Source organism: Lithobates pipiens, unplaced genomic scaffold (assembly GCF_037356315.1).
Source record: "Lithobates pipiens isolate NorthernLeopardFrog02 unplaced genomic scaffold, aLitPip1_a1.2 Scaffold_22, whole genome shotgun sequence".
Lineage (NCBI taxonomy): Eukaryota > Metazoa > Chordata > Amphibia > Anura > Ranidae > Lithobates > Lithobates pipiens.
The window spans coordinates 310,785,184-310,803,384 of NW_027507784.1; the positions used below are offsets into that span (position 1 = coordinate 310,785,184).

At 41.6% G+C, this 18,201-nt stretch overlaps 1 protein-coding gene across 1 annotated transcript in view; it reads right to left on the bottom strand.

Moving 5' to 3' along the window:
* Window positions 1–18,201, bottom strand: part of LOC143924878 (testis-expressed protein 2-like) — an 80,253-nt gene that overhangs the window by 12,774 nt on the left and 49,278 nt on the right. Inside the window, exons 6-8 of the mRNA XM_077449383.1 lie at window positions 17,619–17,765; window positions 17,356–17,455; window positions 6,199–6,331 (exon numbers count right to left, since the gene is read on the bottom strand). Of these exons, the coding sequence (XP_077305509.1) occupies window positions 6,199–6,331; window positions 17,356–17,455; window positions 17,619–17,765 (380 nt within the window). The remainder of the gene's footprint in view (window positions 1–6,198; window positions 6,332–17,355; window positions 17,456–17,618; window positions 17,766–18,201) is intronic.

Sequence of the window (18,201 nt, forward strand, 5' to 3'; positions counted from 1 at the left end):
GAGAGAGAGAGAGAGAGAAAGGGAGAGAGAGAGAGAGAGAGAGAGAGAGAGAAAGGGGGAGAGAGAAAGAGAGAGAGAGAAAGAGAGAGAGAAGGGGGAGAGAGAGTGAGAAGGGGAGTGAGAGAGAGAGAAAGGGAGAGAGGGAGAGAGAGAGAATGGGAGAGAGAGAGAGGGAGAGATAGAGAGAGATAGAAAGGGAGAGAGAGAGAGAGAAAGGGGGAGAGAGAAAGAGAGAGAGAGAAGGGGGAGAGAGAGAGAGAGAGAAAGGGAGAGAGAGAAAGAGAGAGAGAGAGAAGTGGGAAGAAAGAGAGAAAGGGAGAGAGAGAGGGAGGGAGAGGGAGAGGGAGAGAGAGAGGGGGGGGAGAGAGAGGGAGAGAGAAAGAGAAAGGGGAGAGAGAACGAGAGAGAGAGAGAGAGAGAGAGAGAAAAAGGGGAGAGAGAACGAGAGAGAGAGAGAGAGAGAGAAAGGGGGGGAGAGAAAGAGAGAGAGAGAGAGAAGGGGGAGAGAGAGAGAGAAAGGGAGAGAGAAACGGAGAGAGAGAAATAGAGAGAGTGAAAGGGGGAGAGAGAAAGGGGAGAGAGAGAGACAGAGAGAGAGGAAGGGGGAGAGAGAGAGAGAGAAAGAAAGAGAGAGAGAGCGTAAAAATTGGTCAGTCCACCCCTGCGTATGACGGGACTAGAAAAAGGAAGTTCAATAGTCAGTAGCCAATAGCTTCCGTCTCGTAATTGCTTCAGAGCATGCATAATTTTTGGTCCGTTGGAACAGCATACAGACGAGCGGTTTTCCTGATAGGAAATGGTTCAGTTGGAAATATTTATTTATATATATTTCTAGGTCCGTCAGAGTTTTCCAAAAAATAAAAAGTCAGATGAGGCCCATGCGCGATCGGAATATATGATGAAAAGATTCTGTTGGACTTTTTCTGTCGGACATTCCGCTCAGTGTACGTGGCATTAGTGACACTTTTGACACTTTGCGGGATCCAGTGACACTAATACAGTGATCAGTGCTAAAAAAATATGTACTGTCACTGTACTAATGACACTGGCTGGGAAGAGGATAACCTCTAGGGCAATCAATGGGTTAAATGTGTGCCTAACAAGTGTTTTCTCACTGTGGAGAGGTGCTTTTACTAAGGGAAGACATGGATCCCTGTACCTGCTTTGCAGGAATACAGGATCAATGTCTTTCACACGGACAGAATGGTGAACTGCCTTGTTTACATAGGCAGACCACTAGGCGAGTCCGCCGGATCCACTGATTGGCTCTGACCAGCACATCATCCTCAGAAAGGGACACAGATAATGGAAAAAATACACCCCTAAGCTAGTAGGATTTTTTTTTTATTCTGCACCGACTGTCTGTGAAAATAGCCCCAGCTCCTATTGAAGTCAAATCCGGGGACAAAACCGGGGACAGAATTGGTCCAGGGACAGTGTCCTCAATCCGGGGACTGTCCCCTGAAACCGGGGACATCTGGTCACCCTAATTGCATAACTCCAGACGAACTTTCTTTGTAAATATTCTGCAAGCCTGCTGCAAGCTCTGGTTCAGTTATGTTGTGCAATAGTCATCCCACCACAGGGAGCACTGTGGCTGAGCTCTTACTGTAGACTCACCACTGCAACTTTGCTCTTGCTAGAGACTTACCATGCAAATTTGCTACAAATTGGAATAGTTTCAACTAAAATTTGTGCTTTAAGTGCTCTGCAAGTATACAACTTACCAGTGAAAATGCACAGCAAGTTAACAGACTTACAATTCAAGCTATCCTTGCTCTCTGGGATATCATACCAAAAAACTTTATATTCCAAGCGCTAAAGCCATACAGTGCCTTGAAAAAGTATTCACACCCCTTGAAATTTTCCACATTTTGTTATGTTACAACCAAAAACGTAAATGTTTTTTATTGGGATTTTATGTGATAAATTAGAAAATTAAAAATTAAGCTTTGGCGCTAGAACCCTATGTTTGTGCATCTAAGTGCGTGCAAATGAGTGTCTTAAGATTATTAAAAAAACTATACTTGTTTAGCAGTTATATATCCAATGTCGGTGTTGGTTTGCTTATTTCTTATTACTTGTGTGCGTGTTTAACTGAAAATGTATTACTTATAAATCCAGTGTAGATACTGGTTTTCTTATTACATACTATATATCAGTGTGGGTGCTGGTTTACCATGTATATAACTGTGTGATGCTGTATATATGTTTTCTGATGAAATACACACAGGTACCAGATAAACAAAAATAAACAACAAAAGATTATTTTACAATTGTGCACAAAGGTGCTGATTAATAATCTTAAACAGGTGTCATGCAACTACAGTATCATTAAGGGTATCTTATGTAAGATCACTTATGGAGTCCATAAAGTATTGATTTTTGTATTATAAACAGTTAGGGCCGGTTCACACTGGGGGCGATGCGAGGCGACACGACTTGCCTCGCCGCGACCTGACAAGTCGCCCCCGTTCTGTACAATGGAACCGTTCTGAGAGGAGCGACTCGAGTCGCTCCGACTCAGAAAAAAGGTTCCTGTACTACTTTTGGGCGACCTCGGGGCGACTTGCATTGACTTCTATACAGAAGTCATTTGCAAGTCGCCGCTGAGGTCGCGGCAGGTCGCGGCGAGGCAAGTCGGTGTCGCCTCGCATCGCCCCCTGTGTGAACCGGCCCTTACAGTGTATGTAGGCAATTTTAAATATTTTGAGACCGTAACTTTTTAGTTTCATTTTTAGATTTATTTTTATTTTTATGGTTCTTAGTATTTGTAAAGAGTAGGCTGCAGTGCTCCATAGTAGCAGAAATTAAACATAAGGGACGTGCCAGTAGATATAGCGAGAAATTGATATAAAGACACGGAATCCCTTAGTAGAAATGGCACGAGTCCTCTGCGCATGTGCAGTACAATACAGAACTCAAGCATAGTTATAGTTAAGCTAGGGAACCCCCACTTAAAATGGAGCATATGATCTGCGCTTGCGCAGCATATGGGGCAATGCTGCACGTAACTAATACAGCACAGCTGAACATAAGCCAGGGCATTCCCACATTTAAAATGGCGCGGAGTATTAGCGCAAGCGCAGTGGAGCACTACACCCTATATAAACGTCAAGGTGCACCAATATGGCCGCTCCAGATGACGTCGCTCTGATGAAACGCGTAGGGCGTGGCCAAAGACGTGCACCTTTACACTGTCAGCAGCAGCAGCGACTGGCGGAGCTGTTATACACGCGAACGAATTTTAACTGCATTGTGAGTAATTTTCTTTTATACGAAATAAAAAGGTTATAAAACGGTTTTACACTATGGATATACTTTTTTCTCCTCCTTCATGCATCTAACTATGGAACACATTTGGAAGTGAAGGGCGAATATCCACCCAGTACATCAGTAGCAGAGTCCAAAAAGCAGCACAGTGGCTTATACTGTGAAGGCTCGGCTAACCCTTCTGAGGGTGTTTTATCTGGTGAGCGCAAATACATCTTTACAACACTGAGTGGCACACTGGGGAGAAATGTCCTTAGTCTTCCTGCACTAGTTACCTTACTCCACTACCAGCTCTAGGGATACAACAGCATGCGATTTTCTAGCAACTTCAGGATGCGATTTTGAAAATTTCTTTGCATATTGAAGGACTTTTTTCTTGTTTTTTGCACGATTATTTTGCACTATCATTTTTTTGCACTAGTCGTTGAATGACACCTGTTTAAGATTATTAATCAGCACCTTTGTGCACAATTGTAAAATAATCTTTTGTTGTTTATTTTTGTTTATCTGGTACCTGTGTGTATTTCATCAGAAAACATATATACAGCATCACACAGTTATATACATGGTAAACCAGCACCCACACTGATATATAGTATGTAATAAGAAAACCAGTATCTACACTGGATTTATAAGTAATACATTTTCAGTTAAACACGCACACAAGTAATAAGAAATAAGCAAACCAACACCGACATTGGATATATAACTGCTAAACATGTATAGTTTTTTTAATAATCTTAAGACACTCATTTGCACGCACTTAGATGCACAAACATAGGGTTCTAGCGCCAAAGCTTAATTTTTAATTTTCTACTTTTTGCCCCCTCCTTTATGTAAAGAAGGAGGATCTAGGCATTGGCAGCTTTAACTCTTTGAGATTTTGTTCAGGATTTTTCTTTTCTTTAACCCTTTAACCCTTTGAGATTTTGCTCAGGATTTTTCTCTTCTTTTTGTTTGTAATAGTTACAGAATTAGTCCGTAGCGCAATCTTATTGATTTATTTTATGTGATAAACCAACACAAAGTGGCACATAATTGTGAACTGGAAGGAAAATGATAAACGGTTTTCTACATTTTTTTTACAAATAAATATCTTAAAAGTGTGGCATGCTTTTGTATTCAAACCCTTTTGCTCTGATACCCCTAACTAAAATCTAGTGGAGCCAATTGCTGTTCAGAAGTCACCTAATTGGTAAATAGAGTCCAACTGTGTGTAATTTAATCTCAGTATAAATACAGCTGTTCTGTGAAGGCCTCGGAGGTTTGTTAGAGAATCTTTGTGACCAAACAGCATCATGAAGGCCAAGGAACACAGCAGAGACAGGTCAGGGATAAAGTTGTGGAGAAGTTTAAAGCAGGGTTATGTTATAAACAAATATCCCAAGCTTTGAACATCTCATGGAGCACTGTTCATTCCATCATCCGAAAATAGAAAGAGTATGGCACAACTGCAAACCTACAAAGACATGGCCATCCACGTAAAATTAACAGGCCGGGCAAAGAGAGCATTATTCAGAGAAGCAGCCAAGAGGCCCATGGTAACTCTGGAGGAGCTGCAGAGATCCACAGCTCAGGTGGGAGAATCTGTCCACAGGACAACTATTAGTCGTGCACTCCACAAATCTGACCTTTATGGAAGAGTGGGCAGAAGAAAGCCATTGCTGAAAGAAATCCATAAGAAGTCCTGTTTGCAGTTTGCGGGAAGAGATGTGGGGGACACAGAAAACATGTGGAAGAAGGTGCTCTGGTCAGATGAGACCAAAATGTAACTTTTGGCCTAAAAGCAAAACACTATGTGTGGCGGAAGATTAACAGAGCACAACATCCTGAACACACCATCCCCACTGTGAAACATGGTGGTGGCAGCATCATTTTGTGGGGATGCTTTTCTTGAGTAGGGACAGGGAAGCTGGTCAGAGTTCATAGGACGATGGATGGAGCCAAACACAGGGCAATCTTACAAGAAACCTGCTAGAGTTTGCAAAAGACTTGAGACTGGGGCGGAGGTTCACCTTCAAGCAGGACAGCGACCCTAAACATACAGCCAGAGCTACAATGGAATGGTTTGGATAAAAGCATATTCATGTGTTAGAATGGCCCAGTCAAAGTCCAAACCTAAATCCAATTGAGAATCTGTGGCAAGGCTTGAAAATTGCTGTTCACAGACGCTCTCCATCCAATCTGACAGAACTTGATCTATTTTGCAAAGAAGAATGGGCAAGAATGTCACTCTCTAGATGTGCAAAGCTGGTAGAGACATCCCCAAAAAGACTTGCAGATGTAATTGCAGTGAAAGGCGGTTCTACAAAGTATTGACTCGGGGGGGGGGGCCATACAAATGTACCCCACACTTTCCACATATTTATTTGTGTTTCCCTTCCACTTCACAATTATGTGCCACTTTGGTCTATCACATACAATCCCAATAAACTACATTCACGTTTTTAGCTGTAACATGACAAACTGTGGAAAATCTCAAGGGGTATGAAAACTCCTTCAAGGCACTGTACATCTATGTGGCTCTGTTGGTGAAAGTACTATAGATAGCCACAGGCAGCTGTGGAAGCACTAGGAGTAGTAGCCAAGCAGATCAAATAACACATACGCAACACTCAGGACCTCTAATTAAAATTGCGGTAAAAATCACAATATCCATTAGAGGTCATGAGCATTGTGTATGTGTTCTTTGATCTGGTTGGCTACTTTATATTATAAACTGAGCAGCGGCCAGTCCTTTATGGCTGCAAATGAGATGATTAGGCAAAGGTGGAGCAATCCACCAATCTGGTATGCAAATAATTTGATGGGTCCGAGGTGGCCCAAACGAATTATTTAAAGTGTCAGAAAACCTAGAATTTTCTTTCCAGTTCTTTCAGCCATGAAGCTCAGCATCACAATAGTTTATTAAAAAGGATCACTTACCGCTCTCTACGACTCCTGGGCAGTCCACCCTCCTCCACCACTGAGTCTTTCCCCAGCTTGGATAAATTCATCTTTGTTTCTAATGTCACTTGTAAGGATCCTCTGTAGGTAACTTCCATATCCATCCACAAACCTGAGGACACATTGACAGAGAGAGCGGGTACAGTAATGAATAGCAATGAGAGGTTTGAAAGCTAAAAGACTCAGCAAATCTGCATAGAGCGGCTTTTCTTCCATTCTCCTGAATATATGTATGAGATTTGTCCAGTCTGCTGAGAATCATACAGTTCATGAATTACAAATGGCTACATTCCCAAATTGTGTTATTCTTCGTTATCAGAAGTGTAATGCCGCGTACACACAAGCGGACTTTTCAACATCCAAAGTCCGACGGACTGAGTCCGTCAGACTATTCGATCGTGTGTGGGCTGCAACGGACTTTTGACTCGCCAAAGTCCGAAGGACTTTAGAATATGGAACATGCTTCAAATTTTTCCGAAGGAACTCCGCCGGACCCGGTCCCTTCGAAAAATTCGCTTGTGTGTATGCTACTCCGACGGACTAAAACCGACGCTAGTGCAGCTATTGGCTACTGGCTATGAACTTCCTTATTCGAATCCAGTCGTACGTCATCACGTTCGAATCCGTCGGAGTTTAGTGTGATCGTGTGTGGCCAAGTCCGCTCAGCCGAAAAGTCTGTCAGAACTCCGTCGGAATTCCAGCAGAACTCCGACGGAACTCCTTCGGAAGTCTGTCGGACATAAGTCCTCTCGTGTGTACGGGGCTTTAGAGGTGCAGTAGCTCCCATAACAGGACCAGGTGAGTATAGAAGGGAGAAAAATAAAGTAAAGAAGGGATTAACTAGGGGATCGCTTTGGGTACTTAAAGTTCCACCCCCATAAAATTTTTTTTATTAATGTGCTTAAAAAAAAAACATTTGGAGAAATTTTTTTTTTTTTTACTCACCTCTTAACGCCTGTTGCTAGGGGGTCCCTTGAAGTCTGTCTCCTTCGATGCCTGGGCTCCTGACGTCACTTCCCTTGGCGCAGGAAGGGAGATCGCCTCTCCCCCTCCCACCTGGCCGGTCCCAGAGGATTGCGCGGCCAGTGATGGCTCGCGGCACGGCTCGCGCATGCGCAGTGGGTGCCTGGCTGTGAAGCCAAAGCCGGGCACCCACAGTTAAAATGCCGGTGCCGCCGAGCGGAGGGGGAGGGACAAGCGGGGCCTCGATCCCCCGCATCGCTGGACTCCAGGACAGGTAAGTGTCCGATTATTAAAAGTCAGCAGCTGCAGTATTTGTAGCTGCTGACTTTTAATTTTTTTTTTTTAAGTGGGAACCCCTCTTCTTTAAGGGAAAATATGAAGTTTACAATGTATATAATATGTGTTAATGATTAGCTGAACTGAATTTATTCTGTCTCGAGAAGAGGAGATTAAGAGGGGATACGATCAACATGTACAAATACATTAGCGGTCCATATAGGGAACTTGGTGTTGAGTTATTCACTCTTTACATCTGAAGGAAAAGTAAATATGAAGCGGCTTCTCCACAGTAAGAGCTGTGAAAATGTGGGATAGACTCCCTCAAGAGTTGGTTCTGTCCAGTTCAGTAGGTTGTTTTTAAAAAAAAAAAAAACCTGGATTCTTTCCTAAATGTACATAATATAACTGTATACTAACATTTATAGGTAAAGTTGATCCAAGGAATATCCGATTGCCTCTCAGGGGATCAGGAAGGAATTCTTTTACCATGCTGGAGCGAATTGGTTTATGCTTTATTGTTTTTTTATGTCTTACTTTGGATCAACTGTGGGTATAGGATTGTGTATATGGAGGTTTTCTATTTGTGTGTCTGTATGTTTTTTTCATGTTGGTTGAACCGGATAGACTTGAGTCTTTTTTCAGCCAGATGTAACTATGTACAGTATATTACAGTATATACATACTATATATGTATTATACTGTATGTATATAATGTATATGTGATTTCAGCTTTTTTATTAAAATAATACCCAATGATCATGGCCCTTGTTCATATTGGGATAATGCTCAGATACCCCTCAAAACCATCAGATACATGCAAAAGGCTGCTGTTTATTTGGATTAGGTTCAGCCCTTGTGAATTGATATGATGAAACCCGACATGTTTCGGACATATAGTCCTTCCTCAGGGGTAGTAGTGGTTATTGAAACTTCTAGAATGTAGATATGACAATCATTAGTTACATAAAGAGTGTTACACATATGTAAAATCCACTCTTCACTACAAAGCAGTAAAGGCTGATGTTAATATTTACAATCCACAAAAAAGCAGAAAAGAACATACATTTTATGATTTTAGATATGTATAACACTCTTTATGTAACTAATGATTGTTATATTTATGTTATAGAAGTCTTAAAACCCATTACTACCCCTGGGGAAGGACTATATGTTCAAAACATGTCAGGTTTCATCATATCAATTCACAAGGGCTGAATCTAATCCATAGAATCAGCAGCCTTTTACATGTATCTGATGGTTTTGAGGGGTATCTGAGCATTATCCTAATATTATGTATAACACTCTTTATTTAACTAATGATTGTTATATTTATGTTCTAGAAGTCTTAAAACCCATTACTACCCCTGAGGAAGGACTATATATTCGAAACATGTTGGGTTTCATCATATCAATTCACAAGGGCTGAACATGGCCCACAGAATCAGCAGGCGTTTTGATGTATCTGATGGTTTTGAGGGGTATCTCAGCATTATCCTAATATGATGTATGAATCATGTTTTGATGTAATTTCACTTTATAGGACTTGATGTCTATCTGCTGTTTCCAAATAAAATATATTTTTAAGGACCCAGTTTCACATGTAGTTCTGCCTCCACAGTTCATGAGGGTTTTTTGGTGCACAGTGTTTTTGGTATAGCTGCTGTAAGGAGGCATCAGCAGGATGGATTAGGTCAGTTCCAATTGATGTAGGCAATGGCATTGCCACCCAGAGCTAAATCTCCCAAGAGTCCTTTCCCTACACAACTTGGGAGCATGCCCTTTGAAGTACCAAGCATCATTTTTTCTGGAAAATAAATCAATGCATGCATATGAAGAGCAGAGACGCTGTGTTGTCAGCTCAAGCAGGACGTCAGGGGTTTACTGGATTATTGGCAGAATCATCAGCTATTTTCCTCTGTTTGCAGTATGTTTGAAAGGATAAAACATGGGGAAATGGGCATGTACTACAGAGATGTATGTGCTTTCTTTTTTATTTTGCCCAGAAATACACTGTTGGTTTCTCCAATTTTACATGTGAAGGGTGGATATCTTACAGCATGCTTGCTAAGAGTTAAGAGAGATGGGGTTCAATCTGTGGATAAAGGCCTTGAATGTAATTTGTGGTTTAGCCTGCAAAATAACATATTTCCTGGTAATGGTTTTGTTGCTGTTAACATGGAGCACATGGCGCTGCCCGCTGCCAGCAACAGCAGCTGCTCCTGACTAAGCCCTGCGATAACACAACCATCCTGGAATTGGTGCTACTGCCAAGTGCTGATGCCACATCATATCTAGAGGTACTTAAGTCATCCGAGATACTGGATATCACCCTGCAACAAGAAAGATTTTGTGCTGGTGACATCTAGCTGTAGATTAAAGTGAACGCTTTTTGTATATTTTTGTACTGAATTGAATAATTCTGGGAAAAAAAATGTCAGCTAAATCTGAAATTCATCATATTTATGATTTTCAAATTCTCTTCCAATGTTCCATTCTTCCTAAGAAATAGAAGGTTCCTCTGGATATAAGGGAACAAATGTGTCTCACACCCATGTCCCAAAAGGTTGATGATGGTTGATGTCCAAACAGCAATGAGCACTGCTTTGTGAGGGCACGGAGGGTCCTTGGCATTGTGTAGGCCCTAACTCCATTCTGGCCCGTACACAGACATTGTAAAGTCATTGTACACCCTGTACAACCACTTTTACCTACAGGTAAGCCTATATTAAGGCTCACCTGTAGGTGCTGGAAATATCTCCTAAACCTTCATGGTTTAGGAGATATTTATGAAAAATCTGAGTGCCGATGACTATGGCGCATGCGCCGATGTCATCGGCCCATGCGCACTTCAGAAAGGGCACATCGTGCCATTTCTAATAGGGGTCATGCCGTGACTGGCAGATCCCACGCGCATGTGTGGGAGTGACATCACGCGACTCTGGCCGGTCACAGAGCCGAAGTTCGTGGCCCCGGAAGGAAGAGGGGCGAAGATGGACGCTCCCTACTAGTGGGGACAACGGTGAGATTGCGGGCTTAGGTTTCAGGTAAGTGACATAAAATGGGTTACTATGCAATGCATAGTAGCCCATTATGCTTTACCTTTGCAGGGAAATAAAGAGGAAGTAAAAACCCTGGGGTTTACTTCCTCTTTATAAGCAGTGGAGGGGCCTGCTATATAGCAAATATATTATATAAATATATATATATATATATATATATATATATATATATGTATATATATATATATATATATATATATATATATATAGCAAACCTCTTACTTTGCCCTGCGTGAGAAACTGAGTGGCTAACTTTGAATTGCTTTGCTAAAAAAAAAAAACACCACTTATTTTCAGAGCTCAGCAGCTCAGAGGAGCAACCTATTCCTCCTTTCCTCCTTTCTTCCCTCTGCTCCCTCCATATTCTCTACAGTTTCAGTTAGAGAGAGATTGGCTCAAAGTTAACAACTACTGTGCTTTTAAAAAGTGGAAATTTATAGATTACTGTGTCTACTAAATATTTTTACTAATTATATACGTTACACCTAGGGTTGCCACCTGTCTGGGATTCACCCGGACAGTCCGGGTGTTGAATTATGTGTCCGGGTTTCAGGTGGACTGAAACCCAGACATATTATTCAGATCAGGCTGTGGCTCCCCAAGTAACCAAAATAGTCAGACAGCTGCGAGCGGCTGTCTGGGGGGCAGGTTTGGCATCACTTCAATACCAGATACTTTTATCCCCTTCCCGCCCAGGCCAGTTTTTAGGTTTCAGCACGGTCATGCAACCCTGTACCCATAACACATTTCTATAATTTTTTTTTTACACAAATAGCGCTTTCTTTTGGTGGTATTTAACCACCCCAATTTTTTTTTCATTTTTTGTCAAAACATATGAAAAAATACCAATTTTTTGTTTCTAAAATTATGCAAATAAATAATCTTTCTTCATAAATTTAGACCAAATGAATACTGCTACATTTCTTTGGTAAAAATATTATTTAGTCTGAAGGAAAGTTATAAAGTCCACAAACTATGAAATATATATATGAAAAGCGATCAATCCTGATATACTGATAAGCCTCATTTCTTGAGGCCCCAAAATGCCAGGACAGTACAAATATTCCCCAAATGACCCCTTTTTTTGGAAAGTAGACTGTCCAAGGCATTTTGTAAGAGACATGGCGAGTTTTGAAGTTGGCATTAAGAAATAAAAAATTATATATATATATATATATATATATATATATATATATATATATATATATATATATATATATATATATATATATATATATATTACATACTGTCACCAGTGCAGTACAGCATCATCATATAACTGGCGTGGGACACTGACTGGTGACAGTATGTAAAAAATAAATAAAAAAAGTTTAATAAGGTTTTTCAATTTTTCATTACGTTTTGTTCTCTTTTTTTTATTTTTATTTTTTACATACAGTGACCAGAGCAATACAGTGTTACCACAGTAACAATGTACTACTCTGGGGAGGTAATCAGGATTTTTTACACACTATGATTGCTTATAACTGTAAATTTCACAGCTATAATCAACCATTTTTTTCAGACTAAAGACTACTCATTTAGTGTTTACTATTGTGATTAGCTGTGATAGGCCACAGCTAATCACATGGTACAGATGGACTGTGATTTGCCCTGTCTGTACCATGTGATAACTGTGACCAACCACAGAGCTCATCATATTAGTACACAATGAAAGGCATGAATCAAAGCCTTTCATTGTGTACAATTGTTATGTGCACTGCTGTGAATGGCAACAGCGAAGTGAGTAAATAAGAGCCTAAAGGTAAAGTTTAAGAGTTTTTTTGGGGAGGGGGGTGGTTTACACAATTTTTAAGTATATATTAAATATATCAATATATATTTTAATATTTATACATTTTCAAGTTTACATGTAAATTCTGTGTTTTAAAAGTAAATTATTAATACAGGTGTAATACTACCTACCCCCTTAGGGCCCACTAAATTTGGGTCCTGCTACCACTCCCAGTGATGACCGGCCTTCTCCCTGGACCTGAGTAGCCAACACACCAGTACCAATTGAATGGGCTTTACTGAAACAGGAAAAGCCCTGGAAAGGAATTTTGGGGCAAAGAGATTAAATATAAATGTGTGAACACATTATCAAACACTGGCACGGGCAATGTCAAATCAAAGTACAATAGTCAAAAACATCTAATGGCTTATCTATGAGTCTCAGTCAATGAGCCATTAGCCAGTGGTGACTTAGGTACAGTCTGCTGGCGTTGGGGCTCATTGAGCATTTGTAATCCACAGGGTGACACAGTCCTCTTTGGCAGAACACCTCATTGCAGAGAGGGTTAGCAAACAGCAATCAATTTAGATACACAGTGGTGGCCCATAGGCCTCACACCACCCTGATGATGGTTTGGGGCTGTCACCAGCAGTAGAAGCAACCATGTGAGCTGCTCCTGTTATGCAGAGTATTGAAATCATGCGCTGGAAGCTTCTTGGATACAGAGAATACTTTTATGGAGGATATCTTTATCATGGAACAGAAACATGGAGCATACAACTACATACACTGAAAGAGATAACACTTACCCTGATTACATTACCATAGATACACACTACAGTGTCACCTGCTGGATAGATAGGTATAATGCATACAGTATATAGTTCACAGTACTTTACATTACATCCTGTTGTCCTTCCAACACCCCTTCTTAACAGCATGTGCGTTGTCAAATTATATTCAGCTTCTTCTGGAAATAACTATGACTTTCTTTCAACAAAGGCTTGGTGAGTGCAACAGCAGTCATCTCCTCTGACGGGCAATATTGAATGTCAATAAAACCTTGTTCTTGATTGTCCCTCAGTAGGGGATACTTGAAGTCAATGTGTTTGGTCCTAAGATTGACCCTTTCTGATTGTGTAACCTTTATACATCCCTGGTTGTCTTCAAAAATTGGAATTGGTTTTGACATGTCTATTCCAATGTCCACAGAAAGTTGACAAATCCATATTGCTTCTTGCAAGTGCATGTGCTGCTGCAATATACTCTACTTCAGTTGAAGATCGAAAGTTACTTGTTTTCAACTAGACCAACATATGGTTCCTTCCCTATACTGGAAGATGAATCCACTTGTGGATTTGCGTTCAGTGCAGTCCCTGACCCAATCAGCATCCACATATCTGACCAGTTTTGAATTTGATGTTGCTGGATCACTCTTTTTATTGCATTTCAGTCAAACTGACAGGGAGTTGAAACTTTCTTGCATAGTATGCCCACTGCTGCGGCTATGTCTGGTCTTGTCATAGTGGCAAAATATAGCAGCTTACCAATTGCTCTGTAATACATGTCATTGTTGGGTAGCAAGTTTTCTACTTCATTGCTCTTTTGAGCCTGATTCCATAGGAGTTTTCACTTCCTTTGCATCTTGCATATGGAATTGTTGATTCCGGAGATTTTCTGGTTGAGAAGAACAACTTCCATCTTCTTCTCTCTCTGTTTGGATTCACAGATGGTAGTTAATGTTCCCTAGCTCTTTTATTTCAAAAATTTTCTTCAGCATGTGAACCACTGTATCTGATTGTAATCCCCTTCTTGTGCAAAACAGGTTATAATGTCATCAACATAGATAAGGATGTACATCCACCGGTCTCCTTGATTCCTGGAGTAGAGACAGGGGTCTGCTTTACTTCTTGAGGCTCCCTCTCTTGTAAGTACTTTGTTCACTTTCTCATTCCATACCCTTGCAGATTGCTTAAGATCATAGATGCTCTTCTAAAGTTTACACACAAGGCTGTCTCCTTTTTCAAACCCTGGTGGTTGTTCCATGTAGAGATCTTCCTTAATTTCTCCATAAGAAAGCAGTTTTAATGTCTAGGTGTTTGACTTGCATGCCTTTCCCAGCTGCAATGCTAAGAAGCGCTCTGATGGTGGAGTGTTTTACAACTGGAGCGAATGTTTCATCGTAATCTTCACCAAATTTCCGGGAGTAAACCTTGACAACTAGTCTGGCTTTGTATTTGTGGATATTTCCTTCTGAATCTGACTTTACTTTGAAAATCCACTTACTTCCTAAAGTTTTGCGGTTAGGAGGGAGCTCTGTGAGTGTCCAGGTTTTATTTTCTTGTAGTGATTTTAATTCTTCTGCTGCCTTTCCTCATTTATTGGCTTCATATTTTGGCAGTTTTTCTGTCTTTCCAGGATGTTGGCTCAAGTACGCTGTGTGTTTTGACAGTGTATGACAGCTTTCGGGGTGGTATCCCCTTTGTAGTCCGAGTGGATTTTCTGACTTCAGGCAGTTCAGCAGGATCTGGTGGAAAACTTGATTTAGACATTGTGAGTTCCACCTCTTGTTCTGACGCTTGCACAGGTTCACTTTGGTCAACTTTTTCTTGTTCTGACGCTTGCACAGGTTCACTTTGGTCAACTTTTTCTTCTGGTTTGATTAGCATATTCATTTCACAGCTTTCAGGGATTTGTGTTTCTGCTGATGGGCTCTTATCAAAATAAACTCTGTGGCTTATTGTCACGTTGTCAGTCTTTGGAGGTAGGATTCTGTAACCCTTATGCCGCGTACACACGATCAGACTATCCGGCGGACTTAGTCTTTGGACTTTGAAGCGGAGGTCCGCCGGACTTTCCGAACGAGCGGACCTGCCCACACATGACCGGACTTTTCCGGCGGACTAGGTGCAGCCGACAAACCGCCAGACTATGAACGGAGTAAAGTCCGTTCATTTTGAACGCGGCTCTAGGTAGACGGGACTAGTGAAGGAAGTCAATGTCACCGCCTTCGGCAGCGAGATTGACACCTCACTAGCCCCGTCACCTGATATGGACTTAAAGGGGAAGCCCAAAGCCCATATCAGACCCTTATCCGAGCATGCAGCCCGGCCGGTCAGGAAAGGGGGTGGGGACGAGCTTTGGGTAAGGGGGGCCCATGTTAATGAGGATAAGGGCCTCTTCCCGACAACCCTGGCCATTGGTTGTCGGGATCTGCGGGCGGGGGGCTTATCAGAATCCAGGAGCCCCCTTTAATAAGGGGGCCCCCAGATACCGGCCCCCCACCCTATGTGAATGAGTATGGGGTACAATGTACCCCTACCGATTCACCTGGTGAAAAAATTTAAATAAAACACAACACAAGGTTTTAAAATAATTTATTGCACAGCTCCAGGGTCTTCTTCCGTCTTGGGGGGTCTTCTCACCGGACTCCTCCGCTATCTTCTGCTAGCTCTTTTACTAGCGGCGGAGTCTGGCTTTCTTCTTCATCGCTGCCGCCGTCCGGGGGTCTTCTTCCGACTTCGGGGGTCTTGTCCCCCTCTTTGGGGGTCTTGTCCCTCTCTTCGGTTCTTCTTGCCGGGCCTCCGCTTTCTTCTCCCAGCTCTTTTACTAGCGGTGGCCCGGTCTTCTGCCGCCACCGCCGCTGCAGCCTTCTCTTCTTCTCTTCTTCCTTGAGATGTTGACTCGACGCTCTCTCTGGCTGCAATGACAGGGACACGTTGTGCGGTGACTTATATAGGGACAATGGGCGGTGTCACGGGTGATGTCCCCGCCCCTTATGATGTCACAGTCCCAGCATCCTCCGGAGGCGGATCATAAGAGGCGGAGACATCACCCGGTGACCCCGCCCATTGTCTCTATATAAGTCGCCACACAATGCGTCCCTGTCATTGTGGCCAGAGAGAGCGTCGAGTCAACATCTCAAGGAAGAAGAGAAGAATAGAAGGCAGCGGCGGCAAAAGACAATAAATATATTGAAAGTTAAATCCACAAAAAGACATCCCCTAGACTGAACCTGTGTTGTCGGTGTGCTTGGATCTGTGTCTGTGGCAGGCAGCCTTTGTACTAGCAAGGGAGATCTGGGCATCTTCTGAGCAGACCCTTCGGGGGACTACACCTGCATTGCTAATGGGCAGTTGCTCTGCAGTGATGCTGCATCTACTTATGTACAGACTAGAAGAAGCATTCACACATTTATTTATTAACTAAGATGTAAACTTAATGACAATTAGGTTACTACTGTGTATCATAAAGATTTACTACTCTTTTTATTTCTGTCCATCATTGAGTTCCAATTATCATTTGCAGGAGCAAGGAATGAGGTAAGTATTTTTCCACCCAGCACCTTCAACTTCTCAAAGTTTGTTGAGCCAGGTGGTTTCAGTTGGGTCACCCACAGTTTGAATTTTGTCCAATTCACAGGAATCACCTGAAATTCAAGCTGTGTATGGGCAGGTTTAGAGCCTTGCTAGAGAAAAAAGGAGCTACCAAAACACAATTTTTACAAGCTGACCGGAGTTCAGCTTTAAATACAATGCACAAACTACAATAATCAAGGGAGAGACCTGTAAGCATAATAAATGACTTTCAAGTAAAAAGTTATCATTTATCATTATAATTCAATGCATGAAAATGTCTGAAAATAACCTCTATTTTTCTTTTAACGGTGCTGCCTGTTCAGGCTCCCGGCTGAGCAACCCAACTATTTACATTCAGAGCCAACTTCAGGCTAAATGAAGGAGATAATGGTGTGTTCTTCTCCTATTGTTCTGCACTGCCAACCTCCACAAAAGCTATTCCACGCTAATGAGAACGTAAAGCACTCATTCTGATAGACCATAAATAGACTCACAGCTCATCCCATCGCCATCCGCTGTGTTAAAGGGAAACGGGGCCTTTTTAACTAAGCAGTATAACAGCGTACAGAGTTAGTTTTTAAGTAGATCAAAACCTAGCTGAATGACAATTCGTTTTCTAAAGCATCAAAAATTACCAAGATTTTTTTCTCCATAAAATAAAGTTTATAAAGAACTACTAACCATAAAATAAGAGTTCCCAATGGACCATTTCCTTTTCTCTCTATCCATCTAAGAAACTTACCTCTCTCATTAATACTGGGGTTGGAGGTAGACAGCATTTGAGGAAGCGATGTCCCCATATCCAGTTCTGTTAGGGTCAGCTCATTCATAAAGTTTGGCAGCTGAGAGACAACAAAAGCAGACAATCTATCAGACACACTTTTCTTTCTATGGTCAGACAGCAGCCTCACAAATCTTTATCTAACCAAGAAAATACAAGACTTAAGCAATAGTCAGCTATGGATACATTGAATTATGGGTTGTATTGTGTTTGGAAACTCTCACCTTGATTTTCGTTAGCTTTTTCTGGATTTTATTGGCCACAATGTCCTCCCAGTATTTCTCTCGGAGGAAATCCCAGAAGATGCGTCCGATGAAGGCGTTTACCCAGCACACATTGGGGCTGCTGGACAGAGAACGCTCTACGAATTGCTGTGTGGATGAGCAAAGGCTTTCAATTAGGTCATGGAAATAGCAAGAGTTGTGCTTACCTATGTCCAGTCAATGACTTAAGGTGTAACTACATTTTGGTGCAGAAACATTTATATTTTATCTTGGCCTGTCCCAAGCTACCCTTGCAAGTTTTATACTTGCCCTTCCCCGATCCAGCAAGATATCAACCACAAAGCAACAGAGTTGTTTGTGAAAATCCTCCTAATACTGTAAGATAACCCCAGTGCATATTTAGAGCAATGACAAACAACAAAAATGAAGTTTGCCTACCTTGTTTCTTTATGCTTCCATAGGCTTTCGAAAAAGGCTGCTGGGGTTACTTAAAGCAGTAACAAGAAATGTACAAAGTGCAATAAACCAATAAACCTTCATATTTATTTGATGTTTCACATTTTACTTAAAAGCAAACTTTTAA